This window comes from Strongylocentrotus purpuratus, unplaced genomic scaffold (genome assembly GCF_000002235.5).
Source record: "Strongylocentrotus purpuratus isolate Spur 01 unplaced genomic scaffold, Spur_5.0 spur5_scaffold_11, whole genome shotgun sequence".
In the NCBI taxonomy this organism is placed as follows: Eukaryota; Metazoa; Echinodermata; class Echinoidea; order Camarodonta; family Strongylocentrotidae; genus Strongylocentrotus; species Strongylocentrotus purpuratus.
This window is the reverse complement of record NW_022145596.1, coordinates 24,405,549-24,433,342: the sequence shown is the minus strand read 5'-3', so window position 1 is coordinate 24,433,342 and position 27,794 is coordinate 24,405,549. Positions and strand designations below refer to the sequence as shown.

General features: G+C 36.9%; 2 protein-coding genes across 3 annotated transcripts in view; both read right to left on the bottom strand.

Annotated features, from left to right (window-relative positions):
* LOC105446947 (carbohydrate sulfotransferase 15) overlaps positions 1 to 6,167 on the bottom strand; it is a 31,991-nt gene extending 25,824 nt beyond the window's left edge. The window contains exon 1 of one of the 2 annotated variants that reach the window (XR_004063412.1): positions 5,683 to 6,167. Coding sequence is in view for 1 of the 2 variants with exons in the window: in XM_011684407.2 (XP_011682709.1) it covers positions 5,683 to 5,712 (30 nt within the window). In the remaining variant the exon portion in view is untranslated. The remainder of the gene's footprint in view (positions 1 to 5,682) is intronic. The other variant, XM_011684407.2, reaches the window with a different exon arrangement.
* Positions 6,168 to 17,642: 11,475 nt separating this feature from the next.
* Positions 17,643 to 27,794, bottom strand: part of LOC579093 — a 54,230-nt gene continuing 44,078 nt past the window's right edge. The window contains exons 28-34 of the mRNA XM_030980938.1: positions 26,995 to 27,284; positions 26,354 to 26,550; positions 25,399 to 25,501; positions 23,929 to 24,156; positions 22,855 to 23,017; positions 19,093 to 19,260; positions 17,643 to 18,298 (exon numbers count right to left, since the gene is read on the bottom strand). Coding sequence (XP_030836798.1) covers positions 18,198 to 18,298; positions 19,093 to 19,260; positions 22,855 to 23,017; positions 23,929 to 24,156; positions 25,399 to 25,501; positions 26,354 to 26,550; positions 26,995 to 27,284 — 1,250 coding nt within the window. The 3' untranslated portion in view covers positions 17,643 to 18,197. The remainder of the gene's footprint in view (positions 18,299 to 19,092; positions 19,261 to 22,854; positions 23,018 to 23,928; positions 24,157 to 25,398; positions 25,502 to 26,353; positions 26,551 to 26,994; positions 27,285 to 27,794) is intronic.

Genomic DNA, 27,794 nt, shown 5'->3' with positions numbered 1-27,794 from the left:
GTCTTGTTTAAAGTTTAGATGTTTGTTTTGGAGTTAAAATAGTTGAATTGTAGTTATAAATGAAATAAAACAACAAAAACAATAAAATACATAAGTTAAAAAAACAATGAAATACATAAGAAATTATAAAAACAAGAGATAACATAAGGAATAACCTGGCTCTTCCAATTGTTTGTGTTGTATTATTATTCCTTATGGTCTAATAAATATATGTAGTGAAAAAGAATACGAAAACATGAATAATCTATGATTTATGGGCAGAAATGTGAATTTAATGACCTAATTTGCATAAATTACCATAAATATGCAAATGAGTGAATTTTTCAAAAATTTGAAATTACCATAGTATTCTATACACTTCACTTGACATGCATGCAAATTTTCGCGGCGATCGGCGGTGAGACGGCCGAGATCTTAGGGGGGGGGTCAAATTGACCCCCCTCCCCCCCCCCCCCCCCCAGTAAAAACCTGGTCTGAAATAGCCCAGTTAAAATAGGGTTAAGTAGAACAATGAACAATATGATTGCTGGAAAGCCGGGCACGACTCAAACATTTGGTCCGAAACATGGGATGCCATTCGTTTGAAAATCATTATGGTCGATAGTATACTTCAACTTAAGTAGAACAATGAACAATATGATTGCTGGAAGGCCGGGCACGACTCAAACATTAGCTCAATTTTGTTTCTGACAATCTTCTCCTAAATTTTACAGTAATGACTCTTGTATACTGAAAATAATGAGGCTTGTTTTAGGTCTATATCTGATCCAAAGAGAAATGTTACAGTTTAAAAAAACAGAGCCGTTAGTGCTTCCACTCGTTTAAATAGAGTTTTCTGAAAAACAACATTTCCTGGAATTAGATGGATTTTTAAATAAAATTCGACAAAACAATAAAATAAGAGGGATAAATATTACAACCAAAGTTCATAGGGTTAGCGAAGTAAAGATAACATAATTCGCAGATGATACCACATTATTTGTTAATTCAATGGAATCAGTAGATAATGTTATGAAGGAGACGATTATGAATATTTTGCAGGTCCAATAACCATTTTGATGTAAAGAATCTGTTCTTGTCAAAATTAAAAAAAGCATTCCCAAAATAGTGGTCAAGTCTCAATGAAACAATGTACATTGAGACAACTTTAGATGTTATAAACGTTGCATGTACTACAGCGAAAAGTTACTATAATTTAATGCTAGAAAGGAAAAAAGAGAAAATTGGTTTCCATTTCTGGCAAAATATTTTAGGCCTACCAGAAACATTTGTTTGGAAAGATGTATTTCAGTTCAAATTTAATAAGATAAGAAACAATAATATCAAACAATATAATTTCAAATTATTCATAGAATTTTGCCATCTAAAGACAATCTCTTTATATGGAAAATCGTACAGTTTAACGAATGTGAAATTTGTCGTGAAAAATAAACTATTGAGCTTTTTGTATTTCGTTGCAAGAAATTAAGAGTTTTCTGAATAATTATGTCAAGAATTATATATTTCATCTTTAAAACAGAAATGAAATTGATATGAAAATGTTATTGATTGGATATCAAATAGATAACAGAAAATTTACTTTACTTAATTTTTGTATAAATTATGCTCAACTGGTTATATACAAAGACTACGTAAAGCGGAATTTTGGGGAAGTACCAACCAATCCAAAGAGGTTCATAAATAATTTAATTTCATCAATAAAATGTTATTTGAAATACAAAGAAAATATAAAATACTTCGATAATGAAGAAGTTAAGAAAGTATTAGAAATGTTAAAATGATCATTTTAAGAAATTATGTTGATCTTGTATATAATTCATATGTTTAATTTTACTTGTTTTGTAAATAATATATATGTATTTTGAAATCAAACAATAAAGTCCCTATGAAGAGGTAAAGGTAGAAGAAAAAAACTTTCAAAACGCCTCTTAAGTGGATTTTGTTATTTGGATGAATGAATATTGGGAGACCAAAGACATACGACTTGTGTCACAGTACCAGATTATGAACTTTGCACGCGAGTAAAAATCTATGTAAAAGCCCTACTAACTACTAATGGTGGTGTGGACTAATTAGACCCCGTTTAAAGTGAGAAAATTGCGGGGCTAGGCCGCGGCCGAGACTACCTCCAGAGCAGGGCCAAATGCGCGGCCAGTTTGGCCTCGCATTTGGCTTTTTGCGCGTTTACAGAGCGAGGCCTGGCCCGGCCTTTTGCACACTGTAACAGGGGTCTTAGTTCGCTATCTCAAAATATCAGTTAGATTTCGAAAATCTGATATCACTAATGGAAAGAGAAACATAAAATCACCCAGTGCTCGAAGTAAGGTCTCTTTGTTTTTATCCCTTTGTGTGGATTTCCAAACTCGTACTAATTGCCATATCATTATCTTAAATTCAAACGATGAATGAATTTAATTTAAATACAAACTAGAGTGTAAAATACTGTGTCATACATAACAAATATTTTAAAAATTCTCTTTTTATTGAAAATAACAAGATACAGCATGTAAAAAGGAATATCAAGCCTGGGCTACTACCTGAATACACAGCCTAGTTCGAGGTGGAGAAAAAATACACACTATTACACACGCGCAGCAGAAAAACCAAAAAGAATTAGGATAAACATGCAATGGAAATAATGCCCCAAACCAGTATACGAAATTAAAAAATTTGCAAAATATTGAAAAAACATGATTTTTATGAGGCAGGTAATCATAGACTAATCAGTACATTTGGTGCATTATACTAACAGGGGTACAGTATTCATATTATTTAGCAGTATTGAAGTATTAATTTACTTTATACTAATCATAGAGGTAACATAATAATTCAGGTGACACCTTTTTAATTTTTTTATGACTAAATATTGATTTAATAGAATTCGGGTACGCCTATAATGTTATAAAACAAATGTAAACAAATATTATTTTTCATAACAAAAGATACATGCCAAAGGTTCCCCTTATCTTTCATCAAGATACTGATGAATGCGAATGAAACAGAGTTTCCATATCTACCATAGACAATATGAATGTGAAAATACATTTTGTCAGTTTTTGTTGTTGTTGTGTAAGTAAATCGAAATCCTGAAACTGAACTTTCAAGGAGAAAGGTCGATTCCGATCAAAGATTTATACATGTTTCAATGTATGCTATGAATTACCAACATACAGACAAAAGAAGAAAAAAGAAAGAAAAGGCATATCTTTTTTGGCAAGAAATAACAAGAAATAAAATGACTGCCTGATGATATAAAAAAAAATAGTACAACTCTTTCTAGGTTTAGAAGTTTATCTAAAACGTACCTGCTTGAAAGACTGACATAGTTTTTATTTGCATCTTAGTAATTTCTTATTCTGAAATGCTTTTTGACCACTAAGGACCTACTCTTCAGTGTGTTTGCTGTGTATGGGCATGTGTGTGTGTGTGTGTGTGTGTGTGAATGTGAGAGTATTTGTATGTTCTATATTCTGTAGCTAAGTATTTTCATCCATTATATAATCATACGTAACATTCTTTTTACTGTAAATGTATGTATTTTGTTGACTATAGGCCCCGCTCACAAGTTTAGCTTCTTAAGGGGTCCTAAAACCATTCAGTTTATGATGTAATTAAGTTAGAACATGTTGATTGATGTACTATTACCAGTCTCTTTTTTATGTAACAGATTATATCATGCTTTGTATGGTTTTGAATAAAATGAACTGAACTGAACTGACTACTCTTACACAATAATTGGCAAGTTCTTTCACTCGTTTCATATCAAGGCAAACTCTGTTCTCTTGTAACACAACTAAATTGTAATTGTTCTCTTTTGCATGAAGCTGTCCACATCGAAACGGAAAAAAATATTAAAAAAATAAAGTAACATTTCTGTACTACGTAATTTTATTGATGTGTGTCTTCTACTTTAAAATAATCGTACAACATACAAAGTAAGTCTAGAACGATGTTTTGAGAGAGTTCAAACACAGCCATGCATATATCAAAGTGTTGATGGAGAGTACAAAGAACTCGGCGATATGAACATGTCAGAGTGAAGCAAGCTTCAGTTGTCGTAAGTCTGTTGAGATTTTAACTGCACGATCAATATTATGCACGATCAATAAGAAACAACAATACTATTGCTGAAAAGAGGTAATATAAATAGAAAAGACACTAGACCTATACAAAAAACAATATCATGTACATATAGGCTACAATTCGCTTCCTCGTGTTGTCAGGCGGGGATCACAGTATTGGTAAATACACATACCCTTTGTCCCTTTAGTAGTTTACTCAGTTGACTAAACAATACATTGGTCCAACCTCAGACATCGTTGTATAACATTCCTCAGAAAGTCAAACACAAAGTAAAGAAAGAAAGTCAAAGAGTCAAATAGACACACGTTTTAAAGTCATACAAGAAAATACCTATCCAATATTCAAAACGTCAGAAATTCCCATAAACACACTTGTTATAATCAGCTTTCGCTCGAAAAAGAAAACAAGTCCAGTAGGAAAAATCTCTAAGTACAATTTAAAATGTCAAAATCCCATAGACACACGTGTTAAAAGTCAATTCTTCTCGAAATGTCGAAATCCCATGACGCCCCCTTGTCTATGCCAGAGTGACCTAGGTTGGGTTTATCAACCGAGAAGCACGTATGGCGTGTAACCAGGGAGGTGAGACTTTAAATGCCCTGGTGTAACGTAACTCGCTTAGCTGGTAAGAGGCATTTTAGAAAGGACAGGGCAAGCGTGAGTTGGTGTGCAGATCGTGGTTTAATTTGAAATACTATTCTCGTTTTGTTACAAAAACTGGGTAGACTATGACTTGATATTATATTAAAATGAAATTGGATTTTTTTTTCTTTTACCACGACATTAAGAGAAAGAGATGCGATGAAATTGGCAACAGTAGTCAAATTGACTTTTAGCCATTTATAATACCAAACGAAGAAGAAGAAGCAACTCCAGTACTGGAAGGACGAGTGTTTTGTACACTATATGCAATATTATAATGAAAAATCTAAAATGTGTATATTCAACAAACTATTTAGTATTTAAATACTACATGTCTTTCATTCCACGTTTTTTGTAAGTAATATTCATCCGAGTAGAAAGACAATTTAGCCACAAAATTGTGACGTAATAATCATGACCCACATTCTTAAAACAGACTAGTATCACAATCGTGGTAATAAAATATATGCTAGAGAAACTATTATAATGTCGTAAAATCAATTTTAATGCACTTATTCCTGGTTACATTTCTGAAATTTATATTGGTATTTACGATCGCAAGAAGATATATATTAGAATCGGATTGCTTATACCATTGAGGAATCTCAATTTCGTTTTTTTATTTCCATTATTTTATTAGCTATTTTCTGTGTATGCTATATGTTCCTATATTGTACATGTTGTATTTGTCTTGTATACCCTGCCAGTGACACAGTTGTGTATTGCATACTACTTTGTGTCATGGACCTGGGTTCAAATGTTTATACTTCTTCGTTTATTACGCTGAATAAAGATGAAACATAAATATATTTTGTGTGTTGTGAAGGATGCCAAACACACAAATGATCTAGGGAAGGACGTGTTCAAATTGTCCCTTTTCCAGTATTTAGGTGATAAAAAGAATAACAATTATACGATCGTCATAAGCGTAGAATGAATGTAATATGCAATGCTTACCTTCTTCGTAGTCCTATCTGAAATGGTCATCTTTGATTGAATATTATCCACGAGACTCAAAATTATGCATGCACGATTTTAATCACGTCGAGCTAGACTGAAACTGCGGCGTTTTATTGTAATTAATTTACACAGGTGGCATATCTGCAATGAAATAATGAAGGTTCATCCTTCCTTCAATGTCAGCTCGGAACCACTGGAAGCTATACGACTCCAAACTCACTGGCGAATATATTCTTGGCCGGTGTTCATTATAGATCGATGTAAAGCAGTGACGCATAACGTAAGGGAGAATGAGATCTGTTTTAAGATGCAAATAAGTCAGGGACAAAAGGAAAGTCCTAACTGAAGAGGAGTGCATACACTCACTGAGCTTATACATGACAATCCTGCCTGCTATGACAAACTGAAGTACCCTGGTAGCTGCTGATCTCCGATAGAGCGGAGGAAGAAGAAGAAGAAGTGCGCAGATCGATGAGGCTGGCTGTAGCTGTGCCTACATGAAGCTGTAATTACTTTCTGATCCTGCCATTCTTGATGTATATCGTTCATGGGCGTCATTCCTTACGTAATACCTATTGTTCAGGGGGGATGAATGAATAGATCATCCCCCTGAACAATAGCAGATTTACGCCCATGATATAGTTGATTGTGGACACCTTAGCATGTGAGAACAGTTTATAATTAACTCTCCTATGTTAAGATTCGCTGAGGAGCTAAGTGAATGGATAGATTATAATTTTGTGAAGAAGAGGTAGATAACTTTAATTTACAAGGATGAATAGAATAGAAGTAGAAGTAGATGCATAATTATGCTGGTAGTAATTTGAGTTATATTAATGCTAGAAAGGTGTATTAGTAAGACATACTGCTTTTTAGTAAGCCATGTATTCATAACGACAGGTTCTGTTGGTTTTCTTGTGGAATTCACATTGGTAAGCAAATGTGTAAATAACTGCATACAGATAGCAAATATTGCAAACTTCTCCAGAGATGAGAAGATTTAAACATTGGAAGATGTCATGCCCCACGTATTTGTATTGTGATTAGTTTGAGTATACGTTTCTATATATTGCTTAAGACTGATAGAATGATTATGATAGCTCGATCAATTGCAGAATTGTGTCATGTATATATGTATGTGAAAGTAATAAATAAGGAGTGGCCTTTGCTCATTGCAAAACTATTTACTACATGTATTTCATAGAGGTAAACTCAATATTGCATACACTAGCTGTATATAGAAGACAGTATATTTGTAATTATGACCCTCTAGTTGTTCTGCGCTGGAAAGCAGCGCTGTAGCAAGTAATTATTTGTGATCATAATATCAATACCCACTGTGATTTGTGTGTCTTTTAATTTTCTACAACAACTGAAGTGACCTCAGTCAAGGTCTTTTGTTTGATTTGTACATGACGAAATAAAGATTGTCCTCATACCAATTTAGTCGAACCGCATACTGCCTCGTCTGATTTAGGACTTTGAACACATCTCCAGAGTGCATGAGGCTATAGTAGTTGTTTGTTCTTAACGCGTTTACGCTGTAGCAAGTAATTATTTGTGATCATAATATCAATACCTACTGTAATTTGTGTGTCTTTTAATTTTCTACAACAACTGAAGTAACCTCATGCAGTCAAGGGTATTTTGTTTGATTTGAACATGACGAAATAAAGATTGTCCTCATACCAATAGTCGAACCGCATAAACAACAACTGCTTCGTCTGATTTAGGACTTTGAACACATATCGATCCAGAGTGCATGAGGCTAGTTGTTTGTTCTTAACATTTACGGAGTTTGTGGACCATTTCGCATTCATGTCAAGTACCGCATACATTTAAAGGTAAAGACCAGTATTGGAAACGCCCCAATTTCAAAAAAATGAAAGGGAAGCTCTTATTACCAATCATGTGAAAGAATATGTTTTGAATATTACATGATAAAAAAAAATTGACGGGAAACCGCCTACTAATTGATATATTTGGTAAATTAGTGTATCTCTCGCCTGTTGAGAGATATGAAATGCACGTGTCGCGCACGTGTGTGTAGTCCCATATACATCTTTCTGTGACGTGCTTCTAACTTTATGAAGACTTGGCCAATTAATTTCCTATCATTTTGATGATTCTAGAACCTTGCAGTACATCTATGCTAGATGATCAACCTTTTCTGATCGATTTGACAACGTTTCTTTCACAATGCAATCGCATGACCATAACTGGTCTTTAGCTTTAACCTAGCAGCCGAGATCTACATCACAACATGTTGCCCACCGTTGTACGCGTATGCATGTTTCCTCCCTTTGAAAGCACCCCACCCCCCTAAGTCCGGTGTGTAAAGTCAATACGGCCAATATACGAGCCGACTTTGTTGCGTGAAAAGTACCCCTTTTCCGGAGATTTTGGGAACATGAATGCGGTCTCTCCGTTCCTGGAGTAGGGGGGGGGGGGACATGTGGTTATTTGGTGATATCGGCAAATGCCATTGTTGGCTTCTGTTGGCTTTTAGGCCAAATTGAAAAAACATGTTTAGCGTCCTGCCTTTTTCCTTCTTCAAAATTCTACATATTTGTTTCACTTTTTTTTAAAGGGGGGAAAAAAAGAAGAAAAAAATTGGGGGAAAAAAAGCAGGCGGCCCCCGAAAAGGAAGCGGGCGGGGACGCTAAACATGATTTTTTTTTTTGGTTTTTTTGTTTGTTTAATGGCCTTACGTGTTGGTTATAATACGCACAACTCCATTTCGCTGACGATCAGCCCGTAAACACAAGAGAGAAAGACGTAATCCAATTTTGTAAAGCATATGTGATATAAGAATTGACTGGAAAGTTCACATGCTCCGAGTCAAACGCCCCCCCCCCCCCCACTCTGGGGTCGGAATGACCGCATGCGTGTTACCAAAATGTCCGGTAAAGGGGTACTTTTCGTGCGACAAAGTCCGTCCCGAGAATTGTAAAAAAAGGGGTGTATTTGACTCTTCATCCGGAGATTTCTTTAAAAAGGGGGTGTTTTTCTTTTTTACTCTCATCTCTTTGGACTCCTGAGAAATTATTCCGAATTTAGGGGGGTACATTGAGCATTTTTCCGTATTTAGGGGGGTCTCCAAAGCAGGAAAAGCCAGCGAAAAGCCCGCGAAAGGGGGATTCGGAAATGTTGGCAGTCCTCAGATAGGGGGTGCTTTCAAAAAGAGGGAACGAGCATACGCGTACCCTAAATAACACTGAGTGGGGGGGGGGGGGGGCGGGGTCAAACGCCAAAATACCGAGCGTAATAAATTACGTTTTAGCTGAAAAAGAAGCTATATAGATGATATTCTTTAATTTTATGTGAAAGACCTGAATATTTGTTCAGATCATTGCCTCGTTGTTACTCTTAAAGGTATTACAAAGTTTTGGTATGGGGTCAAGAATTTGGTTCAAATTAACATATTGGAAGCATATGCGTTCCTACAATATACATTGATCGTTGTCGCGGTTGAAATCGAGTCTAAAGTTATGAAATTCTAGATAATAAAATCTTTACGTTGTATACAGTGTAGCTCCCTCTCAAGGTCAAAATATTAATTTAGCTATGAAACAATGTTTCTTGACTAAAATCGACCGATTAGCTATTCCCGTTTGGAAATGATATATCTCAACTACATATTCTGAGATTTTCATGGTCGCAGCTACCATTGTACGGCCATAGGCGCTATTTGAAATTTATATTCAATTTTTCTCAAAAACAGAAGTGTTTTAGGGGCTAATTTTTTTAGTGCTTATAACACATCCACAGGGGCATCCAAATATATCAAAATTGTAAAGATTCACTATCCACCCAATTTCCAAAATTTCCCAAAACTTTGTATTACCTTTAAATCGAGTTACTATACGAATTAGCCTATACGAATACTAAATCATGTAGAGTTGAAAACCAGATGTTAAAACCACACCCGAAAGCCTACACTAAAAGCTTTGGGAATAACCCTCGTATTAGATTTTTTTAAAAAGGAATTAAACGAAATGGTTTAAGATCCAAAATATAAAGGATCTAAAACAATTACACTCTGAAAGGAAGAGGTCCTGCAAACAGCTACACAACCAAACATGTTGTTTGACTATTTCAAGGACCTTAGGCTTGTGAACAAAAATCCAAAACTTATAAATAGAACAAACTGAAATTAAAAACTTTACGGACGACGAATACTACAAAAAAAATTCTCATCTTTAGATGTTAAGATAACTCCAAACGAAGTTCTAATGATGTATTCACAAATTGAAAAGAAATAAAGCCCCAGTAAATAATTCAATTTTAAACGAAATGTTATAATGCTATGATACGATATTGGCAAAGATAATTAACTTAATCTTAATCAGTGGTTGTTTTCCTGAAAACTGGTCGGTAAGCTTTCTAAAACTACTCTAAAAGTGAGTCTGTATGTGACCGCTAAAACTATCGACGAATATGCCAACCCAGTATTCTTGGTAAAATTGTTTTGTTCGGTTTTAAATTAAACCAACGTTCAAGCTATGGTCACAAATCTGAGCAGCGACCGGCCGATCAGTAGCCTGCTCGGTCGCTGCTGGAATTTATGCTATGGTCACATTACCCCAAAGTAGCCTGCTCGGCGGCCGAGCGGCGAGTTTTTAACCAATTCTGCCCGCGGCTGCCCGGCCACCAAACGGCGGCCGCCCAGGCACCGCTCGTTTTTAGGGCATCGCTCGGTCGCCGCTGAAGTTTTAGCGCGGAGTTAAAATTTGGGCGGCGCCTGCTCACTTTTCACTCGCCGCCCAACATACGCTCGGTGCCTGGGCGGTCGCCGCCCGGCACCGACCTAATTGCTGGGCGATGCCTAATTTCCAGCAGCGACCGAGCAGGCTACTGATCGGTCGGTCGCTGCTCAGATTTGTGACCATAGCTTTAGGCATCGCCCAGCGTTTTTTGTAGAAGTCGAGCAGGTTGTAGAGCCCGAGCGGTGCCTGGTCGGCCGCCGCTCGGTGACCGAGCAGAATTGGTTAAAAACTCGCCGCTCGGCCGCCGAGCAGGCTACTTTTGGGATTTGTGACCATAGCATCAGTACCGTTCCTTGAAGACAATGAACTTCATAAATCCCATCAAATTGCATTCAGAGCGGGCTACAGAACGTTTGCGTAATATGTAAGAGGCTTGCAAAGAACGTATAGAAAAGCTTATATATATAGGTTTATAGATTTAAGGAAAGCCTTTTTCAATTTTTGGAGGGATGGGGAGTGGGGGGGGGGGGGGGGGGGGGGGGGGGGGGCCGGGGGGGGGGGGGGGGGGGTAAGAGGACATTTTTTAATTTTTTTTTTTGTCTCGAAATTTGAAAATTTGACATTTTTCTTCGTTCTGGGGAAGGGGGGTTATGTCACTTTTTGTGTGGTCCCAAAAAAAATCGCAACGACTTAGCCAGCCGCTGAATAAGCGGGGGGGGGGGGGGGGGGGGGGGGGGGGGGGGGGGGGGGGGGGGGGGGGGGGGGGGGGGGGGGGGGGGAGGGGGGGGTAAGAGGACACTTTTTTTTAGGTCAGCCATGGCATAAGGGGGGGGGGGGTTTACACACATAAAAATACCAAAGGGGGGTTCAACCTCCACCCCCCCCCCCCCACCCTGCGTACGCGTCTGAAACAAGGTATCGGTGGTGATTTTCTGAGAGTGCTACATGACATGTATTCAAATGTAAAGTATCCATAAAAATTAACGAGGGCGCCACCTCGTGTTTAAATACAAATACCGGAGTGAAACTAGGGTCTAGTCGGCATTCTAGGATAGCTACCTTACAGAAAAAAAATGACTTGTCGCGACTTCTATTTCTTGAGAATGTGAAGTATCACATCTTAAAGTACATGTATTAAAAAGGCCCTAATTCACCTAGTCAACCTTTCATTCTTGAGTTACGAAAAACACCCCCAAATATGATTTAAAAGGACGAATAATTCACTTGTTATCTGTAAATTTCTAAAACAATATTGTTAACATTTTGGGAGTACATCGCAAAAAGGACATCATGCATATAAGCTCATTGGCATAACATGATGGAACTGACAAGGAATATCTATAACTGCAAGCATATGCTCTGAGGTAAAATAGAAATATTGAGGAAATGCATTGATGAAAATTGAATGAACTATAGATAATAATACCAAATTCTGAAATTTATTCCACAATACACGCATGTGTATGTTAATTTCATTTAAACTGTTTTGTAGTTTCGCTGTGGACACCCTCGCATTTGCTTTTATCGACGAGAAACGTACATTACAGTATATTAAAGAGAAATGTAATTGCCTTGGAGATACTTTCTTGTGAGACTATTTTTTCCCCTTTCCTTGCCAGTTAGACTAAACATTTGCAAGAAAAGAAATTGGTCCATCAGCAGTCCTCTAAACTATTTTAAAAAGCATTGTTTATATAACGATGGGACTATTCTTTTTGAAGGAAATGATAAATGAATCCACAAATCTATCCATGTGTTCAAATATGTTACTTCAAGCTTGCTTAGAGAAATAAGAAAATCGTAGCATGGATGATAAGAATACAATCATACAAAAAATCAAATGGATTCTATGGTGTTTTTACAAAAGGTCTCAAATTTATTCAAAAATCCAATTACTTCTATAACGTAACAGTTAAACTGGAATGGATCTCTATTTAAATTCATGTATGGTCCAAAGCCTTTTCTTTTAGGAATGAAGGATGCATCCAATGATGTATACAACTGATCGTTATTCGATCATGTCATTATATCAATTCTCTAGATGTAATTCTTCATATACATGTTCAATATATATATTTAATGGGTATCCTCAAGGTTTTCTTATACTGTAAACCCTTTGCCATATAATTTTTTAAGAGATAATACATTTTAGTGAACTTCTCGAAGGAGCTAAATAAGTTATTCCCAATCTGAGCGGTGAACCGAGCCGTAGACCACAGCCTGGCAAGGTCCTTCTGATAAGAGGGGAGGGGGTCGCGGACTCATTGGCGTCAGCAATAGTTTGGTATTGGGTCATGAATTTGGTTTAAATGAACTTTATGCGATTTTAACAATATTCAATGATCGTTGTCGTGGTTGAAATCGAGTCTATTAAAGTGATGAAATTGTTAACTCTTTATGTTGTATAACGCCTTCTCAAGACTGACATTACTTTTAGTTTTAAAAACAATGTTGTTTGACAATCGAACCAATTTCCTATTCCTGTTTGGGAATTATATATCAGGACTGCATATTCTGAGATTTTCATGGTCGCAGCTACAATGGAATGGCCTTAGGTGCTATTCGAAATATTTGAAATTTACCGGAGAACCGGTAATTTGTTTTATTATATGTAACACACATTTTCCGATGAGGGATGAAGAGCAGGCACGTAGCTAGAGTTTGATGTTTTTTTTGTTTGTTTGTTTTGTTTTTTTTTTTTTTTTTTGGGGGGGGGCACATACATGTAATCGATCGAGGTCAAAAAAGTTCAACCGATCTTGGAAATTTTGGGGGGCAACGTGCCCCCCCCCCCCGTGCCCCCCCCCCTCCCCGTGCCTTCCACGCAAATCTAAAAGTCCCTATTATTTTCTTTAGCACCCACCACTCGGCAATATTAAAATAGAAAGTAGAATGCTCTTAATATAGAAATTTGAAAACAGTCTTTATGCCGGAGAATATGTTAAACAGGCAAAAGATGGATAATCCGATTAAAGATAAAGACCAGTTATGGTCTGCGATTTCATTGTGAAACAAACGTTGTGGAATCGATCAGAAAAGGTTGATCATCTAGCATACAAGTATTGGTGTGTACCAGGGGCGTACGCAGGGGGGGGTTTGGGGGTTCAAACCCCCCCCTTTGGATTTTTTTTTTTTTTTTTTTTTTTATAATAAAAAAAATAAAAAAAAAATATGCCCACGGCTAACCTAAAAAAGGTGACCTTACCCCCCCCCCCAACGAAGAAAAAATGTCAAATTTTCAAATTTCGAGACCAAAAAAAAAAGAAAAAAAAGTGTCCGCTTACCCCCCCCCCCCCCCCCTTTAATTAAAAAAAAAAAAAAAAAAAAAAAAAAAAAAAAAAAAAATATGCCCACGGCTAACCTAAAAAAGGTGACCTTACCCCCCCCCCCCCCCAACGAAGAAAAATGTCAATTTTTCAAATTTCGAGACCAAAAAAAAGGGTCCACTTACCCCCACCCCCCCCACCCCCCCCACTGAGCGACTTTTTTCGGCTGGCTGAGTCGTTGCAATTTTTTTGGACTCCAAAAAAACCCCCCCCCCCCCCCGCTTACCCCCCCCCCCCCCCCCCCCCCCCCCCCCCCCCCCCCCCCCCCCCACTGAGCGACTTTTCGGCTGGCTGAGTCGTTGCGATTTTTTTTTACTCCAAAAAAAAAAAAAAAGTGCGCGACACCTGCGTTTATCTCTCACAGTCCAATAGACTAATTTACCAAATATATCAATAAGTAGGCGGTTTCCCGGCAAATTTTTTATCATCATGTATTAGTCAAAACATATTCTTTCACACGATTGGTAATAAAGAGCTGCCATTTCATTTTTTGAAATTTAGTGGGGCGTTTCCAATACTGGTCTTTACCTTTAAAGGAGAAATAGAATTTAGAAATTAAAGATAGGAGAGATGCTCTTGTACTTTACGAAAAGAAAAAAAAAGAGATTTAGGTAAGCCTTTTCTAAGAGATGAGCCATTGATCCGAAGAGAAAAGAGAATTTCTTGAAAAAGAAATCGAAAATTTAGAACATATTATTATTATTCAAGGAGTAGCTAAAAGGGGGGAATCAGATACAAGGTTGGCCTACGTTACATATTACCATCTTACATCTTTGAATTTCACAGTATATTAATATATAACGTCAATTATCGTCTTAATGAAGTGTGGCTAAAATGATTTCCAAGTAAGCCATTTATGACTTGTTGAAATTCATATTATTAACTTACCCTGACAAACCAAATGTACTCAAAATTGCAGGTGGGATAAAGTGTCCCAGTTCACCCCCCCCCCCCCCCCCCAATATGGGGAAAAGAACAAAATACCCTGAAACGTTTTTTTTTAGTTTTCATCATAACAAATATTTTTGCAAATATACTGAGCAAAATTGATGATAAGCCTTTATTTTTTAAAGAGTTTAATGTATCACAATATCACAATCGTCTCAAAATTTACAAAAATACATTTGAATTAAAAAATTATAGATTCATATATATTTTGATCAAATAAGATATACAACTGTACTTTCATAATATAATCAATGATAAAATGACCAAATATCTATGATTTAGGCATTAATTGCCAAAAACTAACAAGAATATAAACTCACACCGATTTCTTTCATTTGTCATCAAAGGAGTGAACATCTTCAAGTAGAAAAATATATCACTTTCTCATATACATGTATATAGACTCGGGTTCAATTCCAAGGGGAGACATTTTGCAACCTTTGCAAACAAACTCGGAAAGGGAGGACAGCAATGTGGAACTTTGATTTAAGCTACACAACTTTTATACTCTCATTTAATTTCAGAATTTATATATATACATGTATACAATTTGCGTCGATCTTTCGTTGTACCTGCAAAAACTACAAATACTGCAAAAACTCTCCATCACGAATCCAACCCGAGTCTAATTCCCAATGGGATATGCAATATATATATTCCAATCATTCTTGCACTTGAATCCAATGATTGGGTATTGATAATTAGATTTATGTATAAAATCCTCAAAAACAGAGGCATTGAGTGAAAGTGCCATACAAACATCATCTTTATCATGATACATTCACTATAGAGGGTACAAGTGCAAATTGTAATTAGAAATATTTTCACTGATTCATGACCGTAAACATGTTTACGGTCATGAATCAGTGAAGCTAACATTAACTGAGCAGCTTGTGCAATAATATCTAACATGTATACATTATATATGCTTCTATTCTTTGTACAACAAACATTTAGATTTCTAACATGTAGAGGTGTTGTGGTCCATTGGATGCGTCTCCCGACTGTGAACCACAAGGTAAAGGGTTCAAATCCCTGTCACAGCACCAATGTACTTTGGCAATTAAGACATTCATCTACAATTGCCATACTCAACGCAGGTGAGGTAACTGGGCACCTGGCAGGAATTAGTTCCTTGAAATGCTTGAGCGCCGTAACGGCAGTAATTGAGCAAAGCCAAAGCAATGATAATGGAGAGCCAGCTAGGAGCGGCAATGTGCCAGACATGAACGCTATAAGACTCCTCTATTATTATCATTATCATTGTGCTGCCCCTAGATTATGGAATAGATTACCAATAGAAATAAGGAAAGCTCCATCACTAGAAAAATTGTAATTAAGACTAAAAACTTGCTTGTTTATGTGATACGTATAGCACAGCATTAATGAGGTCTTGCAGCCACGTAGAATATTTCCACATAGTTATTGCACTTTACAAATGAATATATTATTATTATTATATGAAACATCCCCTATCTCTGTTTCTTTCCTTAGGGTGAGGGACGGTTTTCTCAGCTAGTCTCTTAAAAAAATATTCAGATAGTATTTGATAGTGACTATTTGTGGACAGAAAGGCAAAACACACACAAATGGGTGAGCAATTTAGCTCTGGAGGCTTACAATAAGGCTCTGGTAAGCTCAAGAAGAGCTCTAGTACAACATGTATAACCCAAAAAATACTTTAACATAACTCTCAGAACATCACACTTTTATCACACCAAATCGTAAAAGAGCATCCACAAACAGAAAACTATTTCCTTTACACTGATTGACAGATGTCCATCATCATAGCAGCTGCATGGTTCATATTTTAAGCCTGACTAAAACTTATTTCATTTGGTTTAAAGAATATGTATATACATGTATATAATATATGTATACATACATACATACATACAAAAATATATAAATACATATCATACTTTAACAAGTGTATGTGAAAAAAATGTGGCCTATAATAGAAAAATAGTTACATGTATGTATAAGGGCTATAAAATGTACCATTAATTTCCATGACATATAATTAATAAAAGATGCTAGAAAACATTGAATTGACAGAAGACTTTAAGATAACATCGATCTACACATTAAATAGACTGTATCAACGTGGGAAAAACCATGGACACAGTAATATCATAGTCTAAGCATCAGTATACACACCAAAATAACAGGTAAAACTATGAGAGAGTATTATTTACAATGTTTCTTATACTTACAATATTTACGTACATGTAATTAACAATACATTTGGTAACAACATTCTATTGTCTGAACATTATTATGTTCCCATTATGTTTAAAATGGTTTTACATAAATCAACACATACTGATGCAACAGTAAGCTCTATATTTACTAATCCAGCATTTAATTCCATGTTTTTATTTCACCTGAATTTCATAGCACTCACCCTTCCCATAGTATAATCAATAACATTCAACACATTTAATGTAACCTTTGTATTTTGGGAATTTTGCCACTAATAACTTACTGTAGAATAAGAAATAATGCTTCTTTGCGTGTCCATTTTGATAAAAAGGTCTGCAATTACAGACTAGCATTCATGCTATATTGCACCATGGACCTACTAATGATTGCACCCAGTGATCGAGTCACATGCTCAGCTCGTATATAGATGCCGTGCACGAAAATATGCCAGGCATTGTATCTTGCAGGATACACACATGAAACCAGATTCTCTAACTAGACTCATAATGTGGTGTCAGGAGTGGCATCGTGAAAACCTAAGTCTCCTGTCGATCCCTTCGTGAAAGACTCAACCAAATGTAATCTGGAGAGAAAAGGAAACAATTAAACGCAAAGCGTAGCATCCCCTCGCAGGGTACAAATGGCCTATATACATGTACGTCAGAACAAGTAACCTCTATTGGACTATACTATTATATTACTAGGCAAGGAAGTTAACCACATTTCCACATATATAATTAGGTGTTTTTGCATATTTAATGAGCTATAACGTTTCACCTTTTACCTACATACTCAGAAATCAAACTTAGGCTGCACATGTATTTTTATAACATGTACCTTCATATTAAATTTTATCAAAATTTGTCAATTTGTCAACTCAAGTTATCAAATGGAAACCAGATTCGCATATTTAATGAACTACGACCTTTGACCTATATACTCCAAAATCGAACTTAGGCTGTTTTTTGATACCATGTACCTTTATATCAAATTTCATTACTGAAGTTATCGATCAGAAACCAAATTGTTACGAACAGACGCACGGATGGACGCACGCACGTACATGTACGTAAGGAAGGACGGACGACATGGTTACTATATCTCCTCCGACTTCGTCGGCGAGGGGATAATAAAGAATGCATTTATATATCAAATATACAGTCTTACATTTACACCATCACATGCTTCACAGGCTAAGCATAAAAATACCGATTGGGATATCTTCCTTTCTTTCCCCCCAAGTGATCAATAGACTATTGTTTTATTTCTCCATACATTCAGATACAGTTAGTTCAATTTGATAGACAGGCTTATTTCAGCGATGTCAAGCAAGGAAGTCCTGAGCTCCAACAAGGCAGTGAGTCTCTTCATACATCTTTAGCATTTCCCTCCATTTATTGTGACATCGCAGTAGGTACTGGTTACCTGATTTGAACAAAGAAAGAAATGTTCGTTTACAAGAGGTCAATTAGTGTAAGAAATACCAAAATAATACTTTTTCTACAGTACACAAGCGTTGGGTACAATTAGGACTACTCTAGAAAACAATAGAAGAAGAATAAAAACTAGAAAATATAACCCCCAATACAATCAATGTTAGTTTGACGTACCTAAAAGAGAGTCATGAAGCTATAGTGTATTTCAATACACGTGCATGTTAACATTTGTTTTAATTTGTGGTGTTTTCCGTAGCTCTGGAATCTTTAACTTAATTCAACCAAGGCTGCAATTTCGACAAATCCACAAGCAGTGTTAATCTTTTTATCCATGCCAGCCATATTTTTGGAGACATACATGTTGCTGAGACATAATTTCAAAGACGCACCTGTACTCCTCAGTGTTTTAAGTGACCTTCTAAGTATATTTTTTCATCCAAAACTTAAGATTTTCTAGATGCTCATTTAAAAAAGGATTCTTAAACTGAACCATACTTACCTATATAGTCTATCAGTGTATCATACATTGTGTTTTCCATTTAAGTAGCATTGTTTAAAAAATACTTTTGTATCAAAACACTTGAGAAGAGACCAAGACTGTTCAAGAGGTTAAACGATTCTGCAAGAACATACAGAATGATCGACCCGATCTTTAGTTAAACATGTATTCTGTTTAAAAATAAATAATTTTTTTTAAACTTGCACTCTCTGAATAATGGTGGGTCTCAAAAGGCTACCTTAATGGCTACTGTCAACCACTCCATGAAATATTTCAAAGCTTACCGACGATGATAAGCCCTTGCTTGGCCCTTGTCAAGGCAACATTCATCTGGTTCTCGTCGTTGATGAATCCAAGATGTTTCCTCTGCCAGGCTTTGCTTGGCTTTTCTTCAATCTCAATCCGAGGTTTGGAGCGCACGGTTGAGAGGACAACATAGTCCCACTCACTCCCTGTAAACAAATGAGTTTGAAAACAAACTTTTATTGTCAACATAACTATATACACATACCTATTCTCTAACAACCACCCCCTCTACTTATAGCTATCAGCCCCTGAACAATTTACCCAGAATTACCCCCCCCCCCCCCCAAGGCTCGTTAACATAATGCTCACTGCCTGTGCTTTACATTTCTGAATCTTATAGCACACAGATAAGTGAGTACACATAGGAGTTCTTGCATGCAGCTACCTTTTTTTTCATCCTCACTTCCCTTTCACTAGTAAGTGAAAAGCCTTCGGTAGCTTTCAAGGGTAATTTGATATTTCTGACACAACAAATGTATGGTTGGTTATGGTCAATTATTCTCATGTATATACATTGGTTACCAATCTAGTCTTACATCATATATACTTTTATTTCTGTATGAATGTTTAATGGACTAGCTCCCTGGTATTTAAATGAATTACTCAGTGCATACAGACCAACAAGAGCTCTTCAACCATGTCAAAAGAAGTTATCTAATGTTTCTCTTATTCTGACAAATACAAGTGGAGAACGTTCATTTACCCATGCTGCCCAGTTTTATGGAATAGCCTCCACAACTATCTTAGAATCATCAATACAATAGATAAATTAAGTCTGCCCTTAAAAAACACTTATTCCAAATGTGATCGCACACCATAAAACCAACAAAAAGTAGCAGAGTGTTGTTTCCAGCACAATAAAGGTGTATTTGGTCGCATAAGGCTGCATGCACGCTACCTTTATAGTGCTTTGTACACACAAGCGCACTATCGATTGCTGCTTAATTCACTCGAGCGAGTCACCACTTCGCTGCTTCATGCATGCTTGCTCGCATTCGCAAATTGTTCATGCTCATTGTACTGTGCTGAGCGCTTCACACACGCTATTGATCGTACCATTGTGTGCATCATAGTATCCAAAAATAAACTTGGCACAATGGGGATTAGCCCTGGGCTGTATTAATTATGGCAGGATAAGAGTTAAGTTCCAGTATTTCCTGAAAGAGTATACAATTTTTTTTTTCTGTAATTTCAACATTTTGAAGTACAAAACAATGTGGTATTTTTGCAGTATTTTGTAGACCTATATGTCTTTTGGATTTGGATTTTTTTTTGAAGTCTTGTCTTGTAGTGTTTTAGTCCAATCACTTTAAAACAGAGCAATTAGCTATTTTGATTTCTTAAAAAAAAAAAGAGCAGGACATGTTCTGGTTCTAGGACACCTACCCCCCTGGACATCCCCCCCCTGCCCATTTAACCACCCCCAGTCAACTACCCCCTAGGACAACTACCCCCTAGAGCAACCACCCTCTAGGATGCCTATCACCGGGACAACTACCCCTAGGACAACTAACCCCCTACGACAACGATACTCTAGGACAACTACTTACCGGACAACTATCCTAGAGGGTAGAATAAGCATTGAAAAGGTGTCTTTTCAGCTAAACGGCGGCGTCAACGTTTTTCCTTAAAAAGGTGTTTTTCAAGCACTGATCGCACAAAAACCAAAAACCGGTACCTTAACAGATTCACAAGTTCAGAGTCATCTACATTTTCCTTAAAAAAGGGGTTTCTCAAGCACTGATCGCACAAAAACCAAAAAAGTGTACCTTTTCAGGTTCAAAGGTTTCAATTTTTTCTTAAAAGGGTCATTTCAGAAAATGTGCGATACGCTATTAGGGTCCATTCCAGAGGTTGATGGACACAAGTGGGTAGCATTTGTGTATGAGCTTGTCCTAGAAGGTTTTGTCCTCGGAGAGGTTGTCCTAGGGGGTATTTGTCCTGGGATAGATTATCCTAGGAGGTATTTGTCCTGGAATAGATTGTCTTAGGAGGTATTTGTCCTGGTATAGATTGTCCTAGGGGTATTTGTCCTGGGATAGATTATCCTAGGAGGTATTTGTCCTGGGATAGATTGTCCTAGGAGGTATTTGTCTTGGTATAGATTGTCCTAGGGGTCTTTGTCCTGGGATAGATTGTCCTAGGAGGTATTTATCCTGGATATATTATCCTAGGAGGTATTTGTCCTGGGATAGATTGTCCTAGGAGGTATTTGTCCTTGGATAGATTGTCCTAGGAGGTATTTGTCCTGGGATATATTGTCCTAGGAGGTATTTGTCCTGGAATAGATTGTCCTAGGATGTATTTGTCCTGAAATAGATTGTTCTAGGAGGTATTTATCCTGGGATAGATTGTCCTAGGATCGATTAGTTACACCCAGCCTTACTTTATTCTACATAATTATATTCTTTTGTCATGTGTAAATTTGCAACATTTGTTTGTTATATATTTGTAAAAATGCAAAAGAAAAAGAAAATCAAACAGAAATAAATAAATCAAATCAAATTTATCCTGGGATATATTATCCTAGGAGGTATTTGTCCTGGGATAGATTGTCCTAGGAGGTATTTGTCCTGGGATAGATTGTCCTAGGAGGTATTTGTCCTGGGATAGATTGTCCTAGGAGGTATTTGTCCTGGGATAGATTGTCCTAGGATGTATTTGTCCTGGGATAGATTGTCCTGGGAGGTATTTATCCTGGGATAGATTGTCCTAGGATGTATTTGTCCTGGGCCAGATTATCTTAGGAGGTATTTGTCCTGGGATAGATTGTCCTAGGAGGTATTTGTCTTGGTATAGATTGTCCTAGGGGGTCTTTGTCCTGGGATAGATTGTCCTAGGAGGTATTTATCCTGGGATATATTATCCTAGGAGGTATTTGTCCTGGGATAGATTGTCCTAGGAGGTATTTGTCCTTGGATAGATTGTCCTAGGAGGTATTTGTCCTGGGATATATTGTCCTAGGAGGTATTTGTCCTGGAATAGATTGTCCTAGGATGTATTTGTCCTGGGATAGATTGTTCTAGGAGGTATTTATCCTGGGATAGATTGTCCTAGGATCGATTAGTTACACCCAGCCTTACTTTATTCTACATAATTATATTCTTTTGTCATGTGTAAATTTGCAACATTTGTTTGTTATATATTTGTAAAAATGCAAAAGAAAAAGAATCAAACAGAAATAAATAAATCAAATCAAATTTATCCTGGGATATATTATCCTAGGAGGTATTTGTCCTGGGATAGATTGTCCTAGGAGGTATTTGTCCTGGGATAGATTGTCCTAGGAGGTATTTGTCCTGGGATAGATTGTCCTAGGAGGTATTTGTCCTGGGATAGATTGTCCTAGGATGTATTTGTCCTGGGATAGATTGTCCTGGGAGGTATTTATCCTGGGATAGATTGTCCTAGGATGTATTTGTCCTGGGCCAGATTATCTTAGGAGGTATTTGTCCTGGGATAGATTGTCCTAGGAGGTGTGTTTCCTGACTGATAGTCTGCAGGAAACATTCTGAGAAAAAACAAAAAACTACTGGTACCCTACATCCCCAAGTTACTGTATATGTATAAGCATGAATAGATTGACTTATCATGAACACATTCTGAAGACGGAACAGGTTACCAAAAAGTCACAACATGATACATAAGGATACACAATTATTGAAACAAAATAAAGCACTTAGAGACAGTACTAAATATTAAAAAAAAGTTTTGTTAGTATTATTATTATTAAACTGTACCTTGACTTTTGACCACAGTGCTAACTTTGATCTGTTGGAGAGATGGATTTCTGTCACTTCGAAGCCTTTCTTCAATCTGTGCACACTGGAGGCGATACTGAGACAGGACGATGATCTTCTCTGGTGACACCCTTCTGCTGATCATCTCTCGGACGATTCTCATCTGTGGGGGTTTCAGATTAGGGGAGCAGGGGGGGGGGAAGAGACGATATAAACAAACAATTTCACTCATGAGCAAAACCCTATGGCACACAAAAAACATGTCCAGGTGAGATAAGGGTATTAATGCATGTACATATTTCATATCATCTTCATTTGTACATGATGATGACCATCCATGAAAAGTCCTACTACATGTACGTGTACCTTGGTCAGGCTTACAAATACAAGAACAGGTTTTTGATTTGAGGGAATTAACATTTTCCATGGAAATGCATGCCCATAGAAGGTAACTTGCTTTGGCAAAATAGTATTGGAAATACAGATCACTTAGTCTAAGATTAATATGCAGCTCCAGCAACACTTGCTGCGCTGTCATTTTCCAATACTAACTGAATTTTTTACTTTAAATCTGGACCAAATACTATAAATAACCCTACCCCCCCCCCCCCCCCTTCCTCTAGAAAAAAAATTGACAGCCCTCACCCTATATAACTTTGACAACAAAAAACACCAGAAATGTTGATGGAGCAAATGTCAGTTCACCCAAGTTTGAAAGATAATGTATGCACTTACAGTATGAATGGCTAGAGCCTCAACCTTAAAGGTAAAGACCAGTTTTGGAAACGCCCCCCTCTCAAAAAATGAAATGGAAGCTCTTATTACCAGTCACGTGAAAGAATATGTTTTGACTAGTACATGATGATACAAATTTTGCCGAGAAACCGCCTACTAATTGATATATTTGGTAAATTATTATATCTATAATACTTATATGCTAGATGATCAACCTTTTCTGATGGATTCCACAACGTTTCTTTCACAATGCAATCGCATAACTGGTCTTTATCTTTAACCATGATGCATCCAGCATCACCTTGTGAAAGCATACAGTTAAAGTTAATTTGTCCATACCACATGTCTGATCTCAGCACCGTTACTCTTTGACTGCTCGCTGCCATCTTCCGACTTCACTGAGAGGGTCTCCTCCTGCCCACTCACATGGCAGAAGACTCTAGGCGTCCCACCATTGTTGGGCCAGAAACTGCGGATGGGGTCAGGGCCACGCTGCAATACAGATTCTGCCGTCCTCAGTCTATCATCATAGAACGTCAAGGATGGGAATTCACATATCCGCTTGTGCTGTACAAGAGGAGGAAAGAATAAACAATTAAGAACTTCAAGATAAAGTGCCAAGAAGGGAAGTCACAAATATCTCCATATACGTCAGTGTATATCAATGAATGGAGACATGTTCTTTGAAATATTTGCAGTATATTGCTTTTCAAACAGTGGGAAGGGAGACTTATCTATTATATATGAACATAACTTTAACACTGGGTTTCCTCAAACTAGGATCTCCAAACACAATTAAATAATATATATATATACTACTAATTAATCTTGATTTATACAGCGTGTAATATGGAATATCATCTCCAAGCACTTTTAATATAGAATAGGCACTAGCAAGCAACATTAGTTATAGTCTGACCTTCCTGCATTCTTAACATAAATTTACGGTACTGCAAAAATCATCACCGTCATCATTATCATCACCATCATCATCATCATCATCATTATTATCATCACCATCATCAATATCATTATCATCACCACCATCAGCATCATCATCTTCACCATCATTATCATTATCATCAATATCATCATCATCATCATCATCAATATCATCATCAATATCATCATCAATATCATCATCACCATCATCAATATCATCATCATCGCCATCACAACCATAATCATCCTTATCATCACCACCATCATCATCATGATCATCACTACCATCAACATTATCGTCATCATCATCACCATCATCACAAACCATAATCATCAATATCATCACCACCACCACCATCATCATCATGATCATCACCACCATCATCATTATCATCATCATCACTATCATCAATAATATCATCATCATTATCATCATCATCACAATCATCAACATTATCATCATCCCCTTCATTATTTTCATCATCACCACCATCATCATCATCACCCCCATAACCATCATCATCATCATCATCACCCCCATAACCACCATCATCATCATCATCATCATCATCATCATCACAATCATCAACATTATCATCATCCCCTTCATCATTTCCATCATTATTATACTCATCATCAGCAACAGCAGCAGCAGTGCTCATCGTCATCACCATCATCATAATTATCATCATCATCATCATCATCATCACAATCATCAACATTATCATCATCCCCTTCATCATTTTCATCATTATTATACTCATCATCAGCATCAGCAGCAGCAGTGCTCATCATCATCACCATCATCATTATCATCATCACCACCACTATTAGCACATGGTGTTGTTTTTTCTATTTCACACTCACCATTCTGTACTGGATGGTAAGCATCTCGGCTTTGTCCTTGTATTTTTCTAGCAGTGAGATATCCATTCCAAGCTGCCTAGCATTGGGCTCTGTGATTATTGACCTGTCAGTATCAAAGACGTATTATGGCAATACAGTTGACTGAGAATAAATTAGCTCAACTGCATTTTCATTGTCCATCAACACAAACATTTATATCTTTATTGGAGAACGAAAACTGATGACAAAATCCAAAACAGAGCCTTCCAATTTCTCTCACACATTAACATATTAAAAGGGACTTACATTAAAGTATGAGATCTATCAAAGTATTTTTTTTCCTTTTATGTTTACGGTTCCATGCTAGTATCCTAGCTACTACATTCAATGCATCAGAATCAAATAATACTGTTGATAAAAATAAAATTAAACTATCGTAAATTCAGTATATTGATATTTCAAAAGTGTGTTGCATGTACATGTACATCTCTTCAATCAAAAACATTTGGGCTCAAAATTCAGACCTCCGTTTATTAGGTACAAACAGTATATTTCAGCCTGAAGTTCTGAAATTCACTAACTTCTACCAGTATTGCCCAAAACAGCATATTTGTATCCTATTTGTATTCAAAATATAACTTCAATAACTTCTATTGACAAATATTGCATGTTTTTATCTTCTTTGCATTAAAATGTACTATTGTAAAGTGAGTGTGCAAGTTTAAATACACAATAGGACTCATAAAAGAATAAAAGTGATTTGTGATTAGATTTCTAAATATTCCTGAATAAAAATTGGTGTACACAAAGTTCACTCAGAGTTGCCCAAAATCCCAAATAATGAATTTCTTGATTTGTAATTTGTTGACAAATTGTGGGGGAAAAATGTATTTTTCTTGCTACATATCAACATATGAATAGTAATTTGTACTTTTACCCTCCTTCTTGAAAAGTAAACAAGGGTTTATCACTCTACCTGAGTTGTTTATGATCTCCGACCAGTACCACTTGTTTGGGTTTGACTGAAACCAGAGGGATCAAAGTTTCTGGCTCGCTGCACATCCCAGCCTCATCAACAATCACCTGGATAATACGGGTGAATCTTGAGATGCGACCCGCTCCAGCGGAACTACAGGTACACAGGACTATGTGATGGTTCTTCAGTTCTTTTTTCTGCAGTGAGGGAAACAAAGTATATATCTCAAAAGGTACCAATAATCGTTTTTTAATCAAGGCATTCCATGGGCTTATGGTTAAAGAGCCTGATTCTATTCTATTCACAGGTCTATTTCATATCTATTTGGAGTAAATCGAAATTTGCAATATCCCTTTAAAGAAGTTATATTTGAAGCTAACAATTTGAATATACATGTATGTGTAGTATAATGACAAGGAACCACTAACATACAGAGTAAATAATTTTTGTTGATTGCATGGCATCCTTTAAGATTATTCATTACATAGCAGCAAATTTTCTAAGAAAGAAAAATGTATATTAGATAAATGACACAAATTACACTTAACCTAAATTCTGATCTTTTGTGTCTATTTAGAACACCCATGTCCATTTATTACACAACTTTGTGCAATTACTCTTTCTTTAAAATAAACACTCACCGTGGCCTCAAAAATAGTGTTTTTGTAGCGCTTGATGTCCTTAAGTTGTATTCCATCTGGGTCAGTGCGAAATCTCCTCTCATCTGCAGCTAACTGTTCTGCATGCGGCTTCCCACGCATCCTGATCAAGCGATGAAGCGCAATGTCTGATAGCCCCTCTGACATAGAGACTTCTTTCCTGGACCACTTAGATATAAGTCCTGGAACGCCAGGGATGGGGTACTCCTTACGCTCGATTTGCTCACTGTAGACTCGCACAATGGAGATGTTTTGGAACTTCTTGAGATAAGCTAGGGCAAGGTTATGAAATGATAGAATAAACAAGATTACAGAGCAGTTTAGACTTACATTTGGAACTCTAATGAAGTGGAAGTTCAGCAAATCTGGACAAATCTTCCAAGAAACTTTCTTCTTGGCCATACATGTGTTTGTATATAAATGAGACAGTTTTACATATAATAACAAATAGACTCATTAGTGTTGAGAACCTTCAGGTAGCTGGTGCTTCAGAACCAGCTATCCCTGAGAAGCTCAAACCATATTATTAAAGATGCTCAAGCTTGGGTGTATATTCGTTTGTGAAGTAGGCAACTTGGGGAAGACTGAGCCAACAGTTATTACGTTCCCGTACGGATGTACGTACAAAGGGACACTAGTACGCACATGAGCGTAATACCTGTTGGCTCAAGTGTGCTGCCGTCTATATACCCAAGCTTGAGCAACTTTAAGCTTGGTCCTCTCACCCTCCTGGAAGCGACCTTCCCAGGAAGCCCTGGGTTCAGCTGAACCGCCTACGATCA